We start from the raw sequence: 23,070 nt of genomic DNA on the forward strand, positions 1-23,070 counted from the left end.
AGCCAACCAAGAGTCTTTCAATTCTTGTTTTGAGGTATCTTTGCCCACTCTTCCTTACAAAAGTCTTCCAGTTCTTTGATTTCTGGGCTGTCTGTCACGCACTGCTCTTTTAAGGTCTATTCATAGATTTTCAATTATGTTGAGGTCAGGAGATTGTGAAGGCCATGGCAAAACCTTTAGTTTACGCCTCGTGATGTAATCCCCGTGGATTTCGAGGTGTGTTTAGGATCATTATCCATTTGTAAAAGCCATCCTCTCTTTAACTTCAGCCTTTTCACAGATGGCATCAAGTTACCATCCAAAATTTGCTGAAATTTTATTGAATCCATTTTTCCTTCTACTCGTGAGATGTTCCCTGTGCCACTGACTGCAATACAACCCCAAAGCATGATTGATCCATCCCAATGCTTAACAGTTGGACAGAGGTTCTTTTCATTAAATTCTGTGCCCCTTCTCCAAACGTACCTTTGCTCATTCCTGTCAAAAAGTTCAATTTTAACCTCATCGGTCCACAGAACTTGTTTCCAAAATGCATCCAGCTTGTCTATATCAAACGCTAATTTTTGTGGTGAGGATGTAGAAGAGGTTTTCTTCTGATGACTCTTCCATGACGACCATATTTGTACAAGTATCTCTTTATAGTGGAATAGTGTACCACAACTCCAGTGTCTGCCAGATCTTTCTGGAGGGATCGTGCAGTCAAACGTGGGTTTTGGGGCAAGGTCAGATGAGTCTGGGCATTTAAAACCTTTGAGATTTACATCACCTGGTCTTCCCAGATGATGATTCAGAACAATCCATGACACTGGCAGGTCTCAGCCTAGCAAAGGGGGCAGTGCATGCTATAAATTCTGCAGGGTGCCCAAACTTTTGCAGATGCCATTTTTTTGTTTTCTGTCATTTTGAAAGTGTCAATGATGGAAATAAAATCTAACTTTTGTTGACCTATTATAAGGATGTCTAATCTGTAATTTGATGTCTTTTGGAGATTTTTCCATCTTTTCTTGGCTTCTTTATGCACATTAATACAAATTTTTACCTGGGGTGCCCAAACTTTCGATCACCACTGTAGTGTTTACCCCCACTTTAATGCGCGCTAGCCATGTTTAGGGCTTGAGTGTTCATTGATTATAACGGCCAGAATAAATTATTATTTTGGCCAATGAAATGAATGCACAAGGTTTGATGCGCCTAAACGTGTTACACGCATCAAGCTTTTTTTTTTCTGCCAAACACTGCTGCCAGGAGAATAGGAGTGTAGGAGAGTTGGCAAAATATCCAGCAGGGTGCATAAGGCCTAAAGCTGAACTCCTTCAAAACAGCTAAATACACAGTTGAAGTCCTTGTGTGAATTCTGTTTTACAGTGAGGCCGTTAAGCGTTACAGTTTGAAGCAGGGATTGTTTGAGATTCGAACCACCTATGGGCAGGCTGAATGTACCCAAGTTGATCAATGAATCAACTTGGGTACAACCAGCCTGTCAGATTTTTTTCATACGAATATATATATCTATTAATACTTATTGTGGCTCCCCCCGCTGGGAGAACACAATAGCTCTGCAGGAGGGATTCCCCCATCAACACTGCCTGTGTTAATGTGGAAATCAAGAGATTTTTTTTTTTTTTTTTTTAAGAAAAATCACTCCATCAATGGCCAACTTTAGTAGGTCAAATTCAGGTATCTACACTAGGTGATTAAAAAAAAATACGCTTAGTGATTTTTAATGAGCCAAAGCCTATGAATTGGTGTTTACCTTAAGGTCTGCTTTAAAAATTACTTTCACACACATGGTAGTGTAAGTTTCATCTTTAGACAGTGAACTTTAAAGACCCCTCCTTCATTGTAAGCCACCAGAATATCCCTGAAAATGTCCCATAGCAGCAAGTGTTTTATAAATGTAAAGGTTTATGTGAAGGCATCACACCTAGAAGCAAGTCAGAGTTAATATGCTTTCAGATTCTTCTGATCAGCTTTGTCTGGTATCCAAGTTGCTTTCATTTGCCTTTTGAGATGACTGAGTTGCTTCTGGCTTCTTTTAGTTGCCTTTACATTATCATTGATGTGTCGAGGAAGAAAAACATCTCTAATGCAAATAAAAGCCTGTGTAATTTAGGTCAATTTGTGAAGAAAATCCTATAATAGTGTGATTTTGGCACAATGGTTTTTATCTTTTTCTTAAAAGGGGCCAATAGCTTTTTAAATATTTTATAGATCCATGTATGTGGTTACGGTCTCCTTAGGGCCCAATCACACTATGGGGTTGATTTATGAAAACTGGTGCAGTTCTGCATGGTAGCCAATCAGGTTCTAACTTCAGCTTGTTCAATTAAGCTTTGACAAAAAAAAAAAAACATGGTAGCTGATTGGTTTCTTTGCAGAGCTGCACCAGATTTTACTCTCTCCAGTTTTAGTAAATCAACCCCTGTGCGTTTATGGTAACTAGCACCAATACACATTCATTGCCTTAGTGTGATGTGGTGCTGTTTATTCTGAATGGCACCCCAACACATCTTGGCTGGACATGCATTGTAAAGCACTGTATGTGCATTCCCATGTGGTGCTATAAAGCGGTGCCAAATTTTGGCATTGCGCCACAATGCATGTGTTAGTGTGTTGACGTGTATCCATCAGCAAGGTGCGATGATGTGCCCTTCAGAATAAGTGTAACTGAACCCAGGACCCTGCATTCACTAAATCTGGTCTCCCACAGTACACAGAATATGGAAATGCAATAATTTTAGCCAATAGAAACTGCTAAATACCCTTTCTCATCAGCAGTATATAGCAGTCTTTTGTGACTTCTATCATTGTTAGCTAAGCAATAGTTGAAGCTTGTAGCGGGAGTTTTTCATGCACTGAGTTGTCCTTTCAGGATGCAGGACTTTTGACCCTTTGTCTGGACAGTGCTGATTGGCCCTGTGCTGATCACACGCACTCTCCCAAGAAAAAAAAAAATTCTCTAGCAATACACACCAAGCTGAGCATGTGCAGCCTTACTCCAAAGGCTCGGTCTTATCTGGACATGTTCTGGAGTCAGTTTAAGAAGGGGAGGATCTGTGCATACAGGATCAAACAGCCTTTTGACACAATGCAGAGGATTAACCCCTTAGGTTCCACAGTGAGTATAACAAGCATGCTTTACTGCATAGATCGACTGATTTTACTGTTGTGGGTTTAGTAGCACATTAGGTAAAATACACAGAATACAGTGAATACTCTGAGGTGGCATTGACATTTTAAGGTAACCTTTTTAGTAATAGCTCAAAATAAGTACTTGCCATATTGTATTAATTATGTTTCTCTCTCTTAGTGGCCTACTGGCTAGGTCGGTCCTTCAAGCTCAGAGTGCATCTCCCATCTTCACCCATGTGTATGCTGCTGTAGTGGCAATCATCAACTCCAAGTTCCCTCAGATAGGGGAATTGATTCTAAAGAGACTTATCCTAAATTTCCGTAAAGGATACAGGAGGAATGATAAGGTAAGAAGCAAGCTTTCTGTTTTTTTTTTTTTTTTTTTTTGGGTGCATTGCTAGTGTTTTTCTTTTTTATATTTCATGCTTTTTGCTTTTATGCTTTTTCAGTAATTGATGACTTCCCATAAACAGTTATGAATATATTTAAAAAATAAAAGCTATAAAATAATTTTTGGATAAACAAAGATTTTGCTTTTATTCTTGACACCTTGAAACCAAATCTTAAGATTTGCACAATTTGGATACTGTTAAACTGTATTAAACTGTAAGAATACCTGCTACTTATAACAGTCAAATTTGACCTTTCGTGTACAAATCTGCACTGAGAACTAATATCGGATTGGTTGGTGTAGGCAGCACGAATAAGTCTTCTCTGATACATTTTTATGCATGATGATGCTTTTAGTCCATTAGTGGGCAAATATATGCTGGTGAGCCATCATTTCCCTTTCATTCATCGACTGACACAGCTCCTGATCTTCATAACCATTGAGTTATACTGCCCTCTACAGGAGTAGGACATTAGGCAGAAAAAGAATCTGGCTACGCCTATGGGCAGTCCCAGGGGGTGTACTCCTTCTCTCTGCTATAGATACTTAGTTTTTTTTCTGCCTAGTCAGGAGTAAGGACCTAGTTCCTTGCTGGAATCTCTGGTCCTGGCAATTTTTTTCTTTTTAGATAGAATTTTTTTTTCTTCTGGTTTTTCCTGTGAGATCTAAAATCAACTGCCTGACTTGGCGACAGGTTGGATAATCTAGATCCAGTGGTCACACCAGTCTGGCCAGCGAGCGCACGCAAACCTAAGCTCCGAGCTAGGTCAGCCGCGACTTAGCCCCACTGAACAGGGGCTGGCCTGTTAAACGTCTCGCGAGGTCGCATACGACCGTGTCTTGGCCCATGTTGCAACGTTCCTCCTGGCTAACAGTCCCCCATTTCGATGGCGAGGGGTTCTGTCTGGAGCAGTGTCCACCTGGTTCCTGGTATGGTGAGTAACTTTCCCCCCTCTCCCCCTTCTTGGGATGGTTGGACCCCCGGGTTCCCCTCCTTCCCATCAGGCACCCACCTTTCATCTGTCCCCCATCCTACCCCCCTCCCCCACATATGCTGAGGCTGTGTAGATGGTATGGTCCAGGGCGCTTTGCTGGGGGTGGGCCACCGGCATCCAGGCGATCGGCTGTGCGGGGGGGGGGAATTGTACCTATTGAGAGCTCCTGCCAGGGGCCCCCTGTCCTGCCTGAGTCTGCTCCTGATGCCACGTGGGGCCGCAATTTCGCTGTAGCCTGTGTGTTTCTATGCATGGCGGCCATGTTTGTGTAGCCCGGCAGCCATTTTGCGGTGGTTTGCAATTGAAAATAGCGGCGGCCAGAACAGTGGAGCCCTGTGGGCAGTGATTTTGGCAGTGGGAGCCCCTCCTCATCCCCTGGTGTGGACTCCTAGATCCTTTTACTTCCTGATCACTGCGCATGGAGTGCAGATTATCCTGGTGGCTGCAGGTGCTCCCTGGTACTAGTCAAGTGGGTCCACAAAGTAATTCGGTCCGGCTACAAGATCGAGTTTCGCTCTTGTCCCCGGCAAGGTTCTTTCCTTCCAACTTGCGCCTGTCCCCAGACCGTTTTACAGGGTCTGTTTTGGGGCGGTACAAAACCTGTTATACTTCAAGGGGTGATTGTCCCGGTTCCGACTTCAGAAAGTTTTCAGGGTTTTTACTCAAACCGATTTAGAGTTCCCAGAATGGAAGGCAAAATGCGTCCAATCCTGGACCTCAAGTCGCTGAACTGCTTTGTGCGGGTGCAGAAGTTTAGAATAGTCTATTCGCACGATGGTGGCATCCCTGCGTCTGGCAGAGGAGCATTATCAGATTGTGGGGTTACCCCTTGGTCTCCCCTCTGCTCCTCGGGTCTTCACAAAAGTGTTAGCCCCGGTGCTAGCTTTGTTACGCCAATGGGGAATTGCAGTTCTGGGCTACTTGGTCGACCTCCTTCTGCGTGCGGAGTCTCCTACTGCTCTGGTGAACAACCTGGAAATCCACATACGAACTCTGTGGGAGTTTGGCTGGATTCTGAATTTTCAGAATTCTGCTCTTGGTCTGTCTCTGGACTCGCCCTTGGGCAGAGTGCTTCTTCCTCTTGACAAACTCCAGAAATTGCAGGCTGCGATTCATCTCCTGCTGTCCAGCAGATGGTCATCCCTGTCATCCCTGTGGACTTACATGTGGGTGCTGGGCCTTATGGTGCCTACCTTCGAGGCGGTTCCGTTTGCACAGTTCCATACGAAGTCTCTGTAAAGGGAGTTTCTGGCCAAATGGGACAAGACTCTGCAGTCTCTGGACAATCAGATCCAGCTGAGCGTGGGAACAAGAGTCTCTGATATGGTGGCTTCATTCTCTGGTGCTTCGGCTGGGCAAATCCTTCCTCCCCTTGTATTGGACAGTGGTTACCACGGATGCCAGCCTGTTCAGCTGGGGAGGCGTCCTCAGCAAAAATTCTGCTAAGGGAATCTGGACCCTGGAAGATTCCAGACTACCGATCAATGTATTGGAACTCTGAGCGATCTGTGTCTGGACCATTGGATGGATCATCTTCAGGGATGTCCAGTGGGCATTCAATTGGACAATGCCATGGCCGTGGCTTATGTCAATCACCAGGGGGGCACAGGAAGTGTCCTCGCAGCTCTGGAGGTAGCCAGCATTCTAAGGTGGGCAGAATGGTTCGTTCCAGCCCTCTGTCATACACATTCCTGGGGTGGAAAACTGGCAGGCGGATTGCTTAATCGGCAGGGGTTGGACCAAGGGGAGTGGTCCCTTCATCTGGAGGGGTGTTTCATCAGTTGTGTCTCCGATGGGGCTTCCCCGAGGTGGATCAGTTGGGCTCTCAGCTCAACAGAAAGGTGCAGAGGTTTGTGGCTCAGTCACGGGATCCTCTGGCAGATGCTCTGGTGGCCCTGTGGGGCTAGTATCATCTGATTTACGCCTTCCCTCCTCTCAAGCTTCTGCCAAGACTTCTACACAGAATTGAGGCAGAAGGGATTCCGGTCATCTTAGTGGCTCAGGACTGGCCTTGCCGGGCTTGGTACGCTGATCTGATGTGGCTGGTTGTCAACATTCCTTGGAGGCTTCCTCTCAGGGAGGACCTGCTGTCCCAAGGACCAGTCCTCCATCCTGCTTTACAGTCGCTGGCTTTGATGGCTTAGCTGTTGAAAGCCAGGTGCTGAAGGATAGACGTTTATCGGAGTCGGTGATTCCTACGCTGTTATAAAAAGGAAATCGAATTCTAGGAAGATCTACCATCATACATGGAAGACAGACATTGTGTGGTGTGTCTCCTGGAGTTTATCCTCGCTCCTCGGTGGCTCAGATCTTGACTTTCCTTTAGGGGGGGGGGGGGGGTTAAACAGAAATTAGCCTTGAGTACCATCAATGGCCAGGTGTTGGCTTTGGTGGTCTTCTTCCAATGACCCTTGGCCACACACTCCCTGGTGCGTACCTTTCTTCAGGGTGTCCGACATTTGGTTCCTCCAGTGTGGTCTCCGTTGCCGCCTTGGGCCCTCAATTTGGTGCTTTTAGTCCTCCAGAAGTCTCCCTTTGAAAATCTTTGAGACATTCCCTTGCTTTTATTGTCCCTGATTTTCATTTGAATGAAGACATTGCGTTGCCTTCCCTGTGTCCCAGGCCTAAACATTCAAAGGAAATTGCCTTGCATGCCTTGGATGTGGTCTGGGCAATTAGGGTGTACTTGGCAGCTACAGAGTTTTTTAGGAAGTCGGGCTCACTACTTGTGCTCACGGATGGGCCTCGGAAAGGGTTGTCCGCTTCCTCGGCGACCATTTCCAGATAGATTAGATAGACGGTTATTCAGGCCTATTCCATCAGGGGTCAGGTTCCTCCTTCCCTGTCAAGGCACACTTTTTCTCAGGCGCTTAGTGCCTCCTGGGCCTTCCGTCATCAGGCGTCAGTGACGCAGGTTTACAAGGCGGCCACCTGGTCGCTGGTGCACACTTTCACAAAGTTTTATAAAGTGGATGTGTTGGCATTTGCTGATGCTTCTGTTGGCAGCTAGGTTGTGCAGGCTGCTGTTTAGAGGACCTGATCCCCTTTGAGGATGTATCGTTTTTTTCAGGTGGGCTCCAGTTGTTTTGGTTGAGCTCCGGTTGCCTGGTTGGCTACAGTTTTGCCTTGTGAATTTTTTGTTGTTCCCACCCCTCATGTTTAACACTGCTTTAGGACATCCCAATGGTTAAGATCAGGAGCTGTGTCCGTCAATGAATGAAATAGAAAATGTGAGTTTTGACTTACCATAAAATCTGTTTCTCTGATGTTCATTGATGGACACAGCACCCACCCCTCTGTGGAGTTGTAATTCTTCTGACACTGCTTGTATCTATACCACCTGGGACTGCCCATAGGCATAGCCAGATTCTTTTTCTGCTTTGTATCCTCCTCCTGTAGGAGGCAGTATAACCCAATGGTTATGAAAATCGGGAGCTGTGTCCATCAATGAACATCAGCTAAATGGATTTTACGGTAAGTCAAAAATCACATTTTTAAATTCATTGAGTAGTAAACGTAACTAATTTCTCCCAGGCCATCATTCCTAATAGTTTTGCATATAAACATCTAAAAATACTGATTTTCATATCTGGATGGAATAATGTCTTTATTTTATTTTTTCCCCTACAGCAACTTTGTTTGACAGCTTCAAAATTTGTTGCCCATCTAATCAATCAGAATGTGGTAAGTCAAGTTTTGATTCTGTATTTACTGATTTAGGAACTAAAGTTCATTTATTACTATTAACCACTTCAATACCGGACACTTTCACCCCCTTTCTGCCAATTTTCAGCTTTTAGCGCTGTCACACTTTGAATGACATATCATTAAAAAAATAATTTATTTCAGTAATTAAATTCAAAAAGTGAAACTCCTATATTTTTTATATGTGTGTGTATGTATGTATGTATGTGTATGTATGTGTATGTATATATATATATATATATATATATATATATATATATATATATATATATATATATATATATATAATATGCATTACACACAGTGTGATATATTTCAAGCATTTATTTCTTTTAATTTGGATGATTGTGGCTTACAGCTAGTGAAAACCCAAAATTCAGTATCTCAGAAAATTAGAATATTACAGGAAACCATTAAAAAAAGGATTTTTAATACAGAAATGTTGGATTACTGATAAGTATGTCCATGTACAGTATAGTATACACTCAATACTTGATCGAGGCTCCTTTTGCATTAATTACTGCATCAATACGACATGGTATGGAGGTGATCAGCTTGTGGCACTGCTGAGGTGTTATGGAAGCCCAGTTTGCTTTGATTGTGGCTTTCAGCTCATCTGCATTGTTGGGTCTGGTGCCTCTAATCTTCCTCTTGACAATACCACTCAGATTCTCCATGTGGTTTAGGTCAGGCAAATGTTGCGATTCATCTCCTGCTGTCCAACAAATAGGCATTTCTTCGGACTTGCTTGCGGGTGCTGGGCTTGATGGGAAACCAAAGGGTCTCTTGTCTGGTAGCTTTGCTCCCTGGCTCTGCGACAGGGCAAACCTTTTCTCCCCTTGTATTGGACAGTGGTCACCACAGATGCCAGTCTATCTGGGTTGGGAGGTGTCTTGGGTCTGAGCTCTGCTCAGGGTGTTTGGACAATGGAAGAGTCCAGACTGCTGATCAATGTCTTGGCGCTCTGGGCTATCAGGCTGTGCCTGGATCACTGGACGGATCAATTCCGGGGGGCTTCCAGTGCGGATTCAGTTGGACAATGCCACGGCGGTGGCTTATGTCAATCGCCAGGGTGTAACAAAGAGTGTATTGGTAGCCCTGGAAGTAGCTGCCGTTCTCCAGTGGGCAAAACTATTTGTTCCGGCTCTCCCTGTCATACACATTGCATGAGTGGAAAACTGGCAGCCGGACTATCTCATTCAGCAGGTGTTGGACCAAGGGGAGTGGTCCCTTCATCCTGACATGTTTCATCAGTTATGTTTCCGCTGGGGCACCCCCGAGATTGATCTGTAGGTGTCCCAGGTCTCTGGATCCCTGGCAGACGCAGCTGACGCTCTGGTGGCCCGTGGGGCCAGTATCATCTGATTTACTCTTTCCCTCCTCTCAAGCTTCTGCCGTGAATCTTGCGCAGAATCGATTCAGACAGAATTCCAGTCATTCTAATGGCCCCAGACTGGCTTCACCGGACTTGGTGGTACGCTGACTTGGTGCGGCTGGTTGCCGACGTCCCTTGGAGACTGCCTCTCAGGGCGGATCTCTTGTTCCAAGGGCAAATTTTCCATCCTGCTTTACAGTCGCTGGCTTTGACGGCTTGGCTGTTGAAAGCCAGGTGCTAAAGGATAGAGGTTTGCCTGGGTCGGTGATTCCGACACTGCTGAGAGCTAGGAAGTCTACCACTAGGAAGATCTGCCATCCTACGTGGAAAGCGTACATTTCGTGGTCTGAGTCGATTGGTGTTCATCCTCATTCTTTTTCGGTGGTTCGGATTTTAACCTTCCTTCAATGGGTGTTGAGCAGAAATTTACCATGAGTAGCTCAAGGCCCAGGTGTTGGCTTTGGCTGTCTTTTTTCAGAGACCTCTGGATACACACTCCCTAGTTGTTACCTTTTTATTTAAATAGTTCAACATCTGATCTGGCTCTACCGGTGCGGTCTCCTCTACTGCCCTGGGATCTGAACGTGGTGCTTTCAGTTCTCCAGAAGCCTCCCTTTGAAAATATTCGGGAGATTCCCCTGCTTACGCTGTCCCAGAACGTGGCTTTTTTGGTGGCTATCACCTCTGTTCGCTGGGTGTCGGAACTGGTGGCATTATCTTGTCGTACCCCTTACTTTTACTTACTTGTGGTTCACAAAGATAAGGTGGTTCTTTGCCCATGTCTGTTGTTCCTTCATAAGGTTGTCCCGGATTTCCATTTGAATGAAGACCTCATTGTGTTGCCTTCCCTGTGTCCCAGGCCCAAGCATCCTAAGGAATTTGCTTTGCTTACCCTGTATGTGATTCGGGCGATTCAGGTGTCTATTCGGAGGTCAGATTTAGAGTTTGTGATCACGGATGGGCCAAGAAAAGGGCTGTCTGCTTTCTCTGCGACCATTTTAAGATGGATCAGACAGCGACTCAGGCCTATTCGATCAGGAGTCAGGTTCCTCCTTTCCCTGTCACTGTGCATTCTACTCGTGCGCTTAGTGCTTCTTGGGCCTTCCATCATCAGGCATTAGTGGCGCAAGTTTGCAAGGTGACCACTTGGTCGTAAGTGCACACTTTCACTAAATTTTACAAAGTGGATGTGTTTTCATCTGCGGATGCTTCTTTTGGCCTCAAGGTTTTGCAGGTTGCTGTTTAAGAGGTTCTGTGACCTCTTTGGGGATGTGTTCTTCAGGTGGTTGTTTTTTGTTGAGCTCCTGTTTACCTGGTTGGCTATTGTGTTTAGCCTTGGGATTTTTTTTGTTGTCCCACCCCTCATGTTTGGCACTGTTTTGGGATGTTCCAATGGTTCAGAATCCTGAAGAGCTGTGTCCGTCACTGAACGAAAGAGAAAATGGGATTTTTGACTTACCGTAAAATCCATTTCTCTGCGTTCATGGACTGACACAGCACCCACCCCTTTATGGAGTTGTAATACTTCTGACACTGCTTGTTACAAAACTGAAAACCTATAGCAGAGAGGGAGTATACCACCAGGGACTGCCCAAAGGGGTAGTAGAGCTCTTTTTTTCCTGCCTAGTGTCCTACTCCTGTAGGGGGCAGTATAACCCAGTAGTTCAGAATCCTGAAGAACTGCGTTACATAGTTACATATAGTTACATGGTTTGTGAGGTCGAAAAAAAAACAGTCCATCCACTTCAACCTATGGTGTGTGTGTGTGTGTGTGTGTGTGTGTGTGTGTGTGTGTTTTTTGTTAACCGTACATTGTATACCCCTGTATGTTGTGGTCTTTAAGGTGCCCATCGAATAGTTTTTTGAAACTATCAATGCTCCCTGCTGATACGACTGCTTGTGGAAGAGAATTCCACATCCTTGCTGCTCTGAAAAAACCTCAAAAAAAAAAGTTGGTGTATAATTTAAAGTTCTTGAATATCTATATGCAGTGGTAAATATAAATATCCAGCTATATAGTTGGATATTTATTCCACTCTGTATTGTTGGAGGTTTAAATGTGGTACATATCCGACTCGGAGATCAATATTTTTAAAAGACCTAAAACACTGTTTTGCTAATTTTCAGACTGGATTGGTATATAATATTCATGTAGACTCCTTTTTAATAGGCAAGTAGCTTGATACAAGCTCCCTGCGCCTGCTGTCACTTATGCTGGCCATACTACATTTTTTAAGAAAAGTTTTAAAAACAATCATCCGATTTCCTGATTCATTCATTAGTGGGGTGTATTCGGTGTTCGTTGTCAACCACAGCGACAGGAAAATTTGAAGGAGCAGAATAGAAAACTTCTCGATCAAACGAATCTTCAAATAGTGTATGTGGTTTTTTCTCAGAAGTTATACTCTATTTCAAATTGAATGTTAAAAGCAAGTGGAATTTTCAAACAACACTCGTCCATTAAATGAATATACAAATAATTTTTGTACAAATAAAGATGCAAATATTTTTGTCCAAAAATCCAATACATGTATGGGCAGCAGAAGACATTTAGTAGCAACAGCGTGCTTTTTTTTTTTTATTACCTGTCATAATTGGGTTAAAAAAAATAAAAAATAGCCCTTTATAGTGAAAAAAAAAATATCAAGTGTATGTATATAAAAAAATATGCCCAGAAGTCGGATATGCACAATATTTTAACTGGGAGTCAGACATGAGGGGGGGGATACATTTTTTAATATTAAAGTAGTTCTAAAAGCTGATACTTTTTTTCATGGATATAATAATTTTAAATATAATGCACAATACTAGTAAACTTTTACATGTAATTGTAATGCCTTATATCACCTCTAGTCTATCGGCCTCCACCTTCTCTGGGTTTAGATGCTCATCTTCCCTGCACAGAGCCCTTAAAGTGATTGTAAACGCTTACCCTCTCTGTGTAATGATGTTGCACAGAGCAGCACTGATTCTCCTCTTCTGCTCCCCCCCCCCCCCCCAAGGCACTTCTTTCCCTTCCTGCCTTCAAAGTGCCCCTATAGGAAGCAGCAAAGTATAGTACTGTATAGAGTGTCGCTATAGGAAGCAGCAAAGTATATAGTACTGTATAGAGTGTCCCTATAGGAAGCAGAAAAGTATAGTACTGTATAGAGTGTCCCTATAGCAAGGTAAAAAAAACTGTCTTTAGAATCACTTGGTTCCCATGAGGCATTGCTCCTCACACATTCACAAGCTCTCTGCCATCTACATACATGTATGGATGGTGTACTGAGCTGTATGTGCGTTACACTGTATTTTCTGATATGTAAACAAATAATGCATTCTGTATGCAGGACAACTAATCGGCTGACCGATTAATCGCAATGAAAATAGTTGACAACTTTTTAAATAATCGATTAGATGACGATTAATCGATTAGTTGTTTCAGCCCTACTTTCCTCATAGCCGATGCCCTTCATTTCCCTAATTATTTTTCTTGCCCTTCTCTGGACTCTCTCCAGTTCCAGCACATCCTTCCTGAGGACCGGTGCCCAGAACTGGACAGCATACTCCAGATGTGGCCGGACCAGAGTCTTGTAGAGTGGGAGAATAATCACTTTATTTCTGGAGTGAATCCCCTTTTTTTATACATGCCAGTATTCTGTTGGCTTTGCTTGCAGCGGCTTGGTATTGCATGCCACTGCCAAGCCTGTTGTCTACCAGTACCCCCAGGTCCTTTTCCATCCTAGACTCACCCAGAGGTCCCCCCCCCCAGTGAGTAGCTTGCTTTCGTATTTCTTTACATTTTTCAATATTAAACCTCATCTGCCATGTAGTTGCCCACCCCATTATTTTGTTCAGATCCGCTTGTAAGTTTTCCACATCTTGCATAGAAGATATTGGCATGCTTAGTTTAGTATCATCCGCAAATATTGTACTCGATATCCCTTCCTCTAGATCATTTATGAATAAATTAAACAGGATTGGCCCCAGGACACAACCTTGGGGGACCCCACTTTCCACACCCGCCCAATCCGAGTACTCCCCATTAATCACCACCCTCTTGTACTCTCCCCTGGAGCCAGTTCTCTATCCAGATACTCACCCTATGGTCCAAACCTACCTTCCTTGGTTTGAACAGTAAGCGTTTGTGGGGAACGGTGTTAAAGGCCTTTGCAAAGTCCAGATACACCACATCCACAGGCTTACCTGTGTGTCCGTCAATGAACGCAGAGAAATGGATTTTACAGTAAGTCAAACGTTGCTTTTTTTTTAATCTACTCTGCATCTGCGGATCCAATGGACTGGCTTTAAACTGCATATGACTTGTTTTTTTGTTTTTTTTGTAAATAAAAATGCTTCTATTTATTCCCTTATTAATGCTAAGCCTGCCCTAATTAACTTGTTCTTTCCCCTAAAGACTAAGTTCACCTTTGTAAAAAATAGAAAAGAAAAAAATGCATAATACTTACGTTTTCAGGTATGAAGTCATTTTATTATTGTATACTGCCAGTTACCCAGTCCCCCACTGGGCACTGCGATTACCCTGCAGGCCACTAAATAACTATTGAACACAGTAATGACTTGATATATTCTAACCCTTTCCTGCGCTTCCAAAAGTGTTTTTGTTCACTTTGTCCCCATCATTTCATTCTTAGTGACACTGTCATTGTGGACATAAAGTGAGAGGAAAAGAGCGGTTTTCTCTGTGTCCCAAGAGGTCATTGCAACTGTGCCGATAAGAGGCTACTTTGCTGCATTCATTAACACTGGTATAACTTGCTCCCCTCATGCAGTAAATCGGTGCAGATTCATATGGTTTCTGTTCACCTGAGTCTGTTTAACCACTTCAGCTCCGGAAGATTTTACCCCCTTCATGACCAGGCCATTTTTTGCTATTTAGCACTTCACAACTTTAACTGGCAATTGCGCTATCATGCAACAATGTACCCGAAGGAAACTAACTGCCACTAACAATAATAATAATGTACACTGTCACTGTACTAATGCCACTGGCTGGGAAGCTGTTAACATCTAGGGCGCTGTATGCTGTTATTTACTCCCTGCTTTGCAGCGAAAAAAAGACAGCACGTCCCTGCTGTCAGTAAAGAGCCCTGTGTTTACCAACACAAGGCTGTCTTCTGTCATTTGCTCAGCTGATCGGAGGGTTCCGGCAATTCATTGGCAGAGACCCACTGATCTGCTTGCAGTGAAAGACAGCACTGCGGTGGCGGCCCCGTACCAGGAAATGCAAATCACATATATATTTTATATATATATATATATATATATATATAATACATACATACATACATACACAGGTGATCCTTTGCAGCCAAGCCACACTGCAGCAGTAAAGCTACAGGAGATGGTTGGGAAGTGGGTAAGCACAGTCCCAAATCCTAAGCCCTGATGAAGGGGGAGTGTGTTTGTCCCCAGAACGTGTTGGGTTTATTCTACTATGAATCCAATTTATCAATAAATTACCTTGAAATATTTGATGTTTGTTTAGCTCTCTCATTGTTTTGTATGTAGACCGTCTGTTTATGACCATGTACAAACATAGTTCTAGAGCTACTGTATTTACTTAGCATCTCCTGCCTATCATTTTGAGTCGGGATTTAATGACAGGTCCCAGGTGAGAGCAGCAGCTGGGCAGAAGGAGAGCATGTACTTAACTCCCTGTGTACTTTGATTATGTTTTTTTAGTCATGTGAAATTCACCCAGGGCCCATAACTGGTTAAAAACTCAAGCTAAATACCTGTTAGCTGGAAACTGCCAATGTCTGACTTACAAGCCGCCTGCTAGTTACAAGGATGTTCCCTTGTTCACAATGATGCTAAATAGGTGCTTTACTGCCCTGGAATTAGTGTGTAGCTTATGGTTTATACATTGGCAGCTTTCATCCGAAAGGTACTTAATTTGATCAAAGGTTCTCTTTGATTCCTTTGAATACATAAACATATTCCTATCGGACACTCTTTTTTAATACTAGTTTTAGCGTAATACACATTGATAACATTATTTCTATCAAGATTAGTTTCTTTATATTCATACTTTCTAAAAATAATTAATAGAAAATGCCATATATTTCCTTTAACCCTTTTACTGCCAGGCCCTTTGCTCCACTTTGAAACTTAGCTGGCCAGGCCATTTTTGCAATTTTGCTATTGCTTTTTTATTTTTCTCTTGCAGCTTTCAGTTTTTTAAAGACCCCCCCCCCCCCCCCCCAACCGTTAATTTTCTAAAAGCACATGACCAGTCGAATACAAATCAGGTGCTACTGATTTTAATAGCCCAATAATATTTGGGCAAATGTTTATCAAAACAATATTTTTGCTAAAAATACACTCAAATCATTATTAGCAGATAAATACACAGAACATTTTACAAAACTTCTAAAAGCTAACCTGTATTGAGTTAATAAATAACCATTATTTGTAAGTGTTTGTGCCTTTTTGCAAAATGGTGAAAATCAAACATACGCAAAAATGGAAATATCTAAATTTCTCAAAAAATCGAGAGGTTTTCATTGTTCCCGTACAGCTTTCAGAGTTTGTTAAAGACTCCTCAAACCATATATTTTCTGAAAGCATATGACTAGTAGAATAAAAGGAAGGTGCTACCATTTTTTAAGGCCCCGCGATATTTGCGCAAATGTTTACCATATCAATATTTTTGCTAAAAAATACACTAAAATCATTTATAACAGATACAAATACAGCAAACTGCGCCTTTTAAAACCTGAAGGTTTTCCTTTTTCACTTACAGCTTTCAGAGTTTATAAAAGACCCCCAAATCATATATTTTCTGAAAACACATGGCCAGTAGAATACAAAGAAGGTGCAACTGGTTTTAAAGGCACCGCGTGGGCCAGTGCATTCCACTGGGAAATACATTTAAAAGAGCAAAACTAAACCCTGGGTGGCTAAACTCCAACATAAAAATGTATATTAGAGCTAAAGAAAAGGCCTTCAAAAAATACAAGACTGAGGGGTCATTGGCAGCATTTAAGCATTACAAAGAGTGTAATAAGAAATGTAAAGATGAAATCAGGGCGGCTAAAATAGAACACGAGAGACATATAGCGGAGGAGAGTAAAAAGAACCCCAAGAAATTCTTTAAGTATATAAACAGTAAGAAAGCGAGGCCAGAACACATTGGCCCCATAAAAGATGATAAAGGAAAAATGGCCACTGAGGACAGAGAAAAGGCGGAAGTGTTAAATAATTTCTTTTCTTCAATCTTCACAAAGGAATCGGGGGGCTACATGAACCCCGCTTGTAAGGCCGAACTAAATAATACACCTCAGGAAGTGCCGCCATGGCTAACAGAGGATAGACTTAGAGCTAAACTAGAGAAACTTAACATAAATAAATCCCCGGGACCGGATGGCTTGCACCCAAGGGTTCTGAATGAGCTCAGTCAGGTGATTGCCAGACCATTATTCTTGATCTTTAAGGATAGTTTACAGACAGGTATGGTGCCAGCTGATTGGAAAAAAGCCAACGTGGTACCAATATTTAAAAAGGGGCCGAGATATATCCCGGGTAACTATAGGCCGGTCAGCCTAACATCTGTAGTCTGCAAAATTTTGGAGGGGATGATAAGGGACCACATACAAGACTTTAGTAATGAAAACGGTATTATAAGTAGTAATCAGCATGGATTCATGAAAAATCGTTCATGCCAAACCAATCTATTAACCTTCTACGATGAAGTGAGCTGCCACTTAGATAAAGGTAAGCCTGTGGATGTGGTGTATCTGGACTTTGCAAAGGCCTTTGACACCGTTCCCCACAAACGCTTACTGTACAAACTAAGGAAGGTAGGTATGGACCATAAGGTGAGTACCTGGATAGAGAACTGGCTCCAGGGGAGAGTACAGAGGGTGGTGATTAATGGGGAGTACTCGGATTGGGCGGGTGTGGAAAGTGGGGTCCCCCAGGGTTCTGTCCTGGGACCAATCCTGTTTAATTTATTCATAAATGATCTAGAGGAGGGGATATCTAGTACAATCTCAGTATTTGCAGATGATACTAAATTAGGCATGCCAATATCTTCTATGCAGGATGTGGAAATCTTGCAAGCAGACCTGAACAAAATAACGGGGTGGGCAACTACATGGCAGATGAGATTTAATGTAGAAAAATGTAAAGTAATGCACTTGGGGGCCAGAAACCAGAAAGCAAGCTACTCACTAGGGGGGGAACCTCTGGGTGAGTCTAGGATGGAAAGGGACCTGGGGGTACTGGTAGACAACAGGCTTGGAAGTGGCATGCAATGCCAAGCCGCTGCAAGCAAAGCCAACAGAATACTGGGTTGTATAAAAAAGGGGATTCACTCCAGAAATAAAGAGATTATTCTTCCACTCTACAAGACTCTGGTCCGGCCACATCTGGAGTATGCTGTCCAGTTCTGGGCACCGGTCCTCAGGAAGGATGTGCTGGAACTGGAGAAAGTCCAGAGAAGGGCAACAAAAATAATTAGGGGAATGGAGGACATCGGCTATGAGGAAAGACTACAAGCACTGAACCTATTCTCTCTAGAGAAGAGACGCTTGAGGGGGGATATGATATCAATGTACAAATACTGTACTGGCGACCCGAGCATAAGGAACAAACTATTTAGAGTAAGGGAATACAATAAGACACGTGGCCACTCACTAAAACTAGAGGAAAGGCGGTTTAACCTTAAAGTGCGTAAGGGGTTCTTCACTGTAAGAGCGGTAAGGATGTGGAATTCTCTTCCGCAAGCAGTCGTATCAGCGGGGAGCATTGATAGTTTCAAAAAACTATTGGATGGACACCTTAAAGACCACAACATACAGGGGTATACAATGTACGGTTAAAAGCAAACACACACACATAGGTTGAACTGGATGGACTTGTGTCTTTTTTCAGCCTCACTAACTATGTAACTATGTAACTATGATATTTGAGCAAGTGTTTATTAAACCAATATTTCTCTATCGCTCATTGACAGACGTAGTCCTCGGTGATACAGCACCTTCGGGTTATGTTGCCTCCACAGGAGCAGGACTAGACAGGAAATTAAAATGCTCTGGCCACACCCTAGGGGCAGTCCCAGAGGGTATATCCTCTCTCTCTCTGCCTCAGCAAATCAGTTATTTTCTGTCTAGTTAGGAGTAAGGACCTAGATACCTTGCTGGGATCTTCGGTCCTGGCAAGATTTTTTTCTTAAAAATATTTTTTAGACAGCTTTTTTCTCCAGTGTTCCTGTGAGATCTTCAAGCAAGAAAGCTGAACTGGGCGACTGGCTGGATGTTGAGATCCGGTGGTCACCCCAGTTCAGCCTACAAGCGCGTGCAGGCCATAGCTCCGCGCTGGGTTGGCCGCGACAAAGTCCCATTAAGGGACTGACCCCGCGAGTTAAACGTCTCGCTGAAACGCCAAAGACCATGAGTCACGGCGTCCGTATTGGTCGACAGCCCTCCCGCCCCAGTGGAGAGGGGTACTGTCAGGAGTTGGTGCCCGCCTGGTTCCGGTATGGTGAGTAGTATGTTCCCCCTTTTCCCCCTGACGGGTCTTGTGGTGAACGCGGGCCCCTCTCTGTATGGTAAGATAGAGTCCCCCTCTATCCTATAACATGGCACAGATCCCCCTACTTTGAGTGTGATTTTATGTGCAAAAAGCCAGGAGGCTTGGTTTGGGAGCTAACAATCTAATTGTATACATGTTTAAAAGATTGTAATCAGTGGCAGTCTGGGAATCTTACTGTGATAAGAATAAGGTACCTACCAGTCAGAAGCCACGGACATGTAGACTGCCTTCCTAGTCAAATCTCCAGCTATAGCAGGCCTTCCGAAGGCCATGAGGTCCGCCAGGGCCGGTACCGCCAACCACGCCAAAAATCCCCATGCAGAGATAGTGTTGTGTGCCCTGCAGCACACCGCTATTCGGTACAGGCCGCCGCCATATTTTTTGCTGGATTGCACGAGCCGCCATTTTGGCGTAGCCTCGTGTCTCCAGCATGGGGGCGGCCATGTTTGAGGTGATCCAAACACCTCGTGGAGCTAGGGGAGGCGCCAGAAGGCGTGCAGAGGGGCGGAGCCGCCTCCTTTCTTCCTGGGCAGCCAGCCAAAAGACTTCCTGTTTGTCAACACAGCGCTGTAACCTGTTGCAGTTAAACTCTGAGCATCAAGTGGTGAGCCTGGGGGTCTATCTCTCTCTCTCTCTCTCTCTCTCTCTCTCTCTCTCGATCGATAGGGATCCCTAGCAGGTAACACTAAGGGGCTTTTGTGGCGCTGGGGGTCTGTGAAAAAAAAAAAAAAAAAGTTTTTTATTTTTGAATTATATTATCCGGGAAGTTACTGGAATAATCATGGACCCTGCCACACAAATTCCCCCACCTGTTTCCCTCGAGGGGGCCACGGGACCCGCCGGTGCACAGAGTGTAGAGGCATTTACAGCAATTTTGGAGTCTATGGTGGCTCGGGTGGAGGCGGCCTGTCAGGGACGAGGGTCAAGGAAGCGACCCCCGCCTACCCCTATATTATCTGACACCTCTGACTCAGATTCAGAGATGGTCACTGCAGTTGCAGGTCCCTCTGCAAGGGCTGTTACCTCAGGTAAAGCTCCCTCAGACAGTGAGGAGGACGTTTCTTCTCCCGCTATAATTCAGGAAGAAGCATTGGTGGACGCACTAGTTGTGGCAGTGCAGGAAACCTTAAAACTTGAGGTTTTACCGGCAGAAGCAACTGATACAGAGATTCCTTTTGGTACTAACAAGCCCATCAAAACGGTGAAGGTTTTTCCTGTACCCAAGTGTTTTGGTAATAAGATTAAAGGAGAATGGGAGCATTCTAAACGTACCTTTACTATTTCCAAGCGTATTGCTAGACGCTATCCGTTTGAGGAATCCATCATTAAGAAATGGACGGTACCACCAGTGGTGGATCCACCTATTTCCAGGCTGAATAAAGCCACGGTTATCCCAGTGGAGGACACTTCGTCCTTTAAGGATCCGGTGGATCGAAAGATGGAAGCAGAGTCCCGCACCATCTTCTCTCTGATAGGGTCAGCATTTAGACCAGTAATTGTTATTGGTCTAGTTTCCCAGACACTTACGGAATGGGCGAGATTGGTACGCCAAGACCTTAGGGGAAAAGATATTCCCCAGGAAACATCTGATTTGATGGAACAGATTATACAAGGGCTACAGTTTATCTGTGACGCAGCCTTGGACACTACTCCCCTATTAGGGCATGCTTCTATGTCAGCGGTAATCCTCAGACGTGTGCTGTGGTTAAAATGCTGGTCAGCTGACCTAGGTTCCAAAAAGACCTTGACGAATCTCCCCTTTCAGGGGAATCGTCTATTTGGGGCCACCCTAGATGAAATCATTAAGGATGCCACTGGGGGCAAGAGCACTTTTTTGCCACAGGCTGCTAAAGCTAAGGGACCTCGCAACAAGCGAGGACCTTTCTTTACCGCCCATAAAGGGTTCGCACGCCCGGCTGGAACAAGCGGGAAAGGCAAGACTCCTCCAGGAGGGTTCAAGAAAGGCTGGTCGGACAAACAGAGGACCAACTCAGCCATACCCGAAGCAAAGGAGTACACAGCCTGAAGGTGCGCCCCCACCCGGTTTGAGGGTGTGGGGGACGTTTTCACCGGTATTCAGGACATTAGATCGAGCATCAACTACTACTACCGGTGCGATTCTTCCCTTCCAACATTTAAGTACTACAGGGAGCGGTAGTCACCGTTCCCTGAATAGATCTTTTCCTTTACCTTTTCCTAAGATTAGTCTCAATTCCCCACAGGAATCGGATCTGGTTGACCAGACAGGCCAAGTAGCCTCTAGCCGGGTGACTTCGGTCCCTGAGGTTCAACCAGAAAAGATCACCCTTCCTGATAGCAATCAGGTATCTGATAAATGTGTGGGAACAGAAAACGACCAGACTTTCTCGGATGGTCGGGGCCAGATAGCTCTAGGGACGCCTGGTTCAGATCCAGTCAGCACCAGTGGTCCTAGAAATTCTAGGCTGGCCTCGTCAAGCCGGCCTGGCCGACTTGGACAGGCTAGTCGCAGACGTTCCGTGGGAACTTCGTCTCAGGGAGTGTCTGTGGTCTCAAGGACCAATTTACCATCGTGCTTTACAGTCGCTGGTTTTAATGGCCTGGCCATTGAGACCCAAGTACTGAAGGACAGAGGTTTGTCAGCTTCAGTCATTCCTACCCTTATTAAAGCAAGGAAAGCGACTTCCAGCAAGGTCTATTATCACACATGGAAGACTTATATTGCGTGGTGCGAATCTTTAGGATTTCCTCCACGTACCTATTCGGTGACTCGAATATTGGCTTTTTTGCAACAAGGGGTTGAGCAGAAGCTAGCCTTGAGCACCATCAAGGGTCAAGTTTCAGCATTAGCAATCTTCTTTCAGAAACCTTTAGCTACCAAGTCCTTGGTGCGGAATTTCATCCAGGGGGTGCGACACCTGGCTCCACCAGTCCGCGCGCCCTTACCGCCCTGGGATCTTAATTTAGTTTTGTCGGTTCTACAGAAACCTCCCTTTGAAAACATCAGGGAGATTCCCTTGTTTACTTTATCCCAGAAGGTGGCCTTCTTGGTGGCTATCACTTCTGCTCGCAGGGTGTCAGAACTGGCTGCATTATCATGCCAGTCCCCATACCTAGTGATTCATAGGGATAAGGTAGTACTTCATCCTAAGCCATCCTTTCTTCCTAAGGTGGTTTCAGATTTTCATCTGAATGAAGATATTGTACTACCTTCCTTGTGTCCTCAGCCCAAGCATCATCGGGAACATGCGTTGCATTCCTTGGATGTGGTTCGGGCAATCAGAGTATACCTGAAAGCTACGGAATCATTCCGTAAGACGGATTCACTTTTTGTGATCACGGATGGCCCCAGAAAGGGTTTGCCTGCATCTGCCGCGACCATTGCCAAATGGATTAGACAGACGGTGGTACAGGCTTATTCTATTAAGGGTCAGAGTCCTCCGTTCCCTGTTAGGGCGCACTCCACTCGAGCGCTCAGTACTTCCTGGGCCTTTCGCCATCAGGCGTCAGTGGTCCAGGTATGTAAGGCGGCCACCTGGTCGTCGGTACATACCTTTACAAAATTCTATAAAATTGATGTGACGGCATCGGCGGATGCCTCATTTGGCCGCAAGGTTTTGCAGGCCGCAATTTGAGGAGACCGGTGGTCTACCTCGAGAGTTTTTTTCTGTTTGAAAAATGTCTTTTTTGTTGAGTCTCATCATTAAGGATGAGCATTGTAAACTTCTAGTTGGCACCGGTTGGGCCTTCTAGATTGGGATTTGATTTCCATTTTCCCACCCCTCATTTGTGATACTGCTCTGGGACGTCCCGAAGGTGCTGTATCACCGAGGACTACGTCTGTCAATGAGCGATAGAGAAAAATGGATTTTTGTAAAATCTTACCGTAAAATCCTTTTCTCTTAGCTCATTGACAGACGTAGTCCCCGCCCCTCTGTTTTGGAGTTGGG

The 23,070-nt window shown here is 44.4% G+C and overlaps 1 protein-coding gene across 1 annotated transcript in view; it reads left to right on the top strand.

The window, feature by feature from the left end:
• The window catches only part of CWC22 (CWC22 spliceosome associated protein homolog), a 210,619-nt gene that overhangs the window by 51,032 nt on the left and 136,517 nt on the right, over positions 1-23,070 (top strand). Inside the window, exons 6-7 of the mRNA XM_082260918.1 lie at positions 3,311-3,479; positions 8,149-8,202. Coding sequence (XP_082117044.1) covers positions 3,311-3,479; positions 8,149-8,202 — 223 coding nt within the window. The remainder of the gene's footprint in view (positions 1-3,310; positions 3,480-8,148; positions 8,203-23,070) is intronic.

This window comes from Pelophylax lessonae (assembly GCF_965119305.1).
Source record: "Pelophylax lessonae genome assembly, chromosome: 6".
Lineage (NCBI taxonomy): Eukaryota > Metazoa > Chordata > Amphibia > Anura > Ranidae > Pelophylax > Pelophylax lessonae.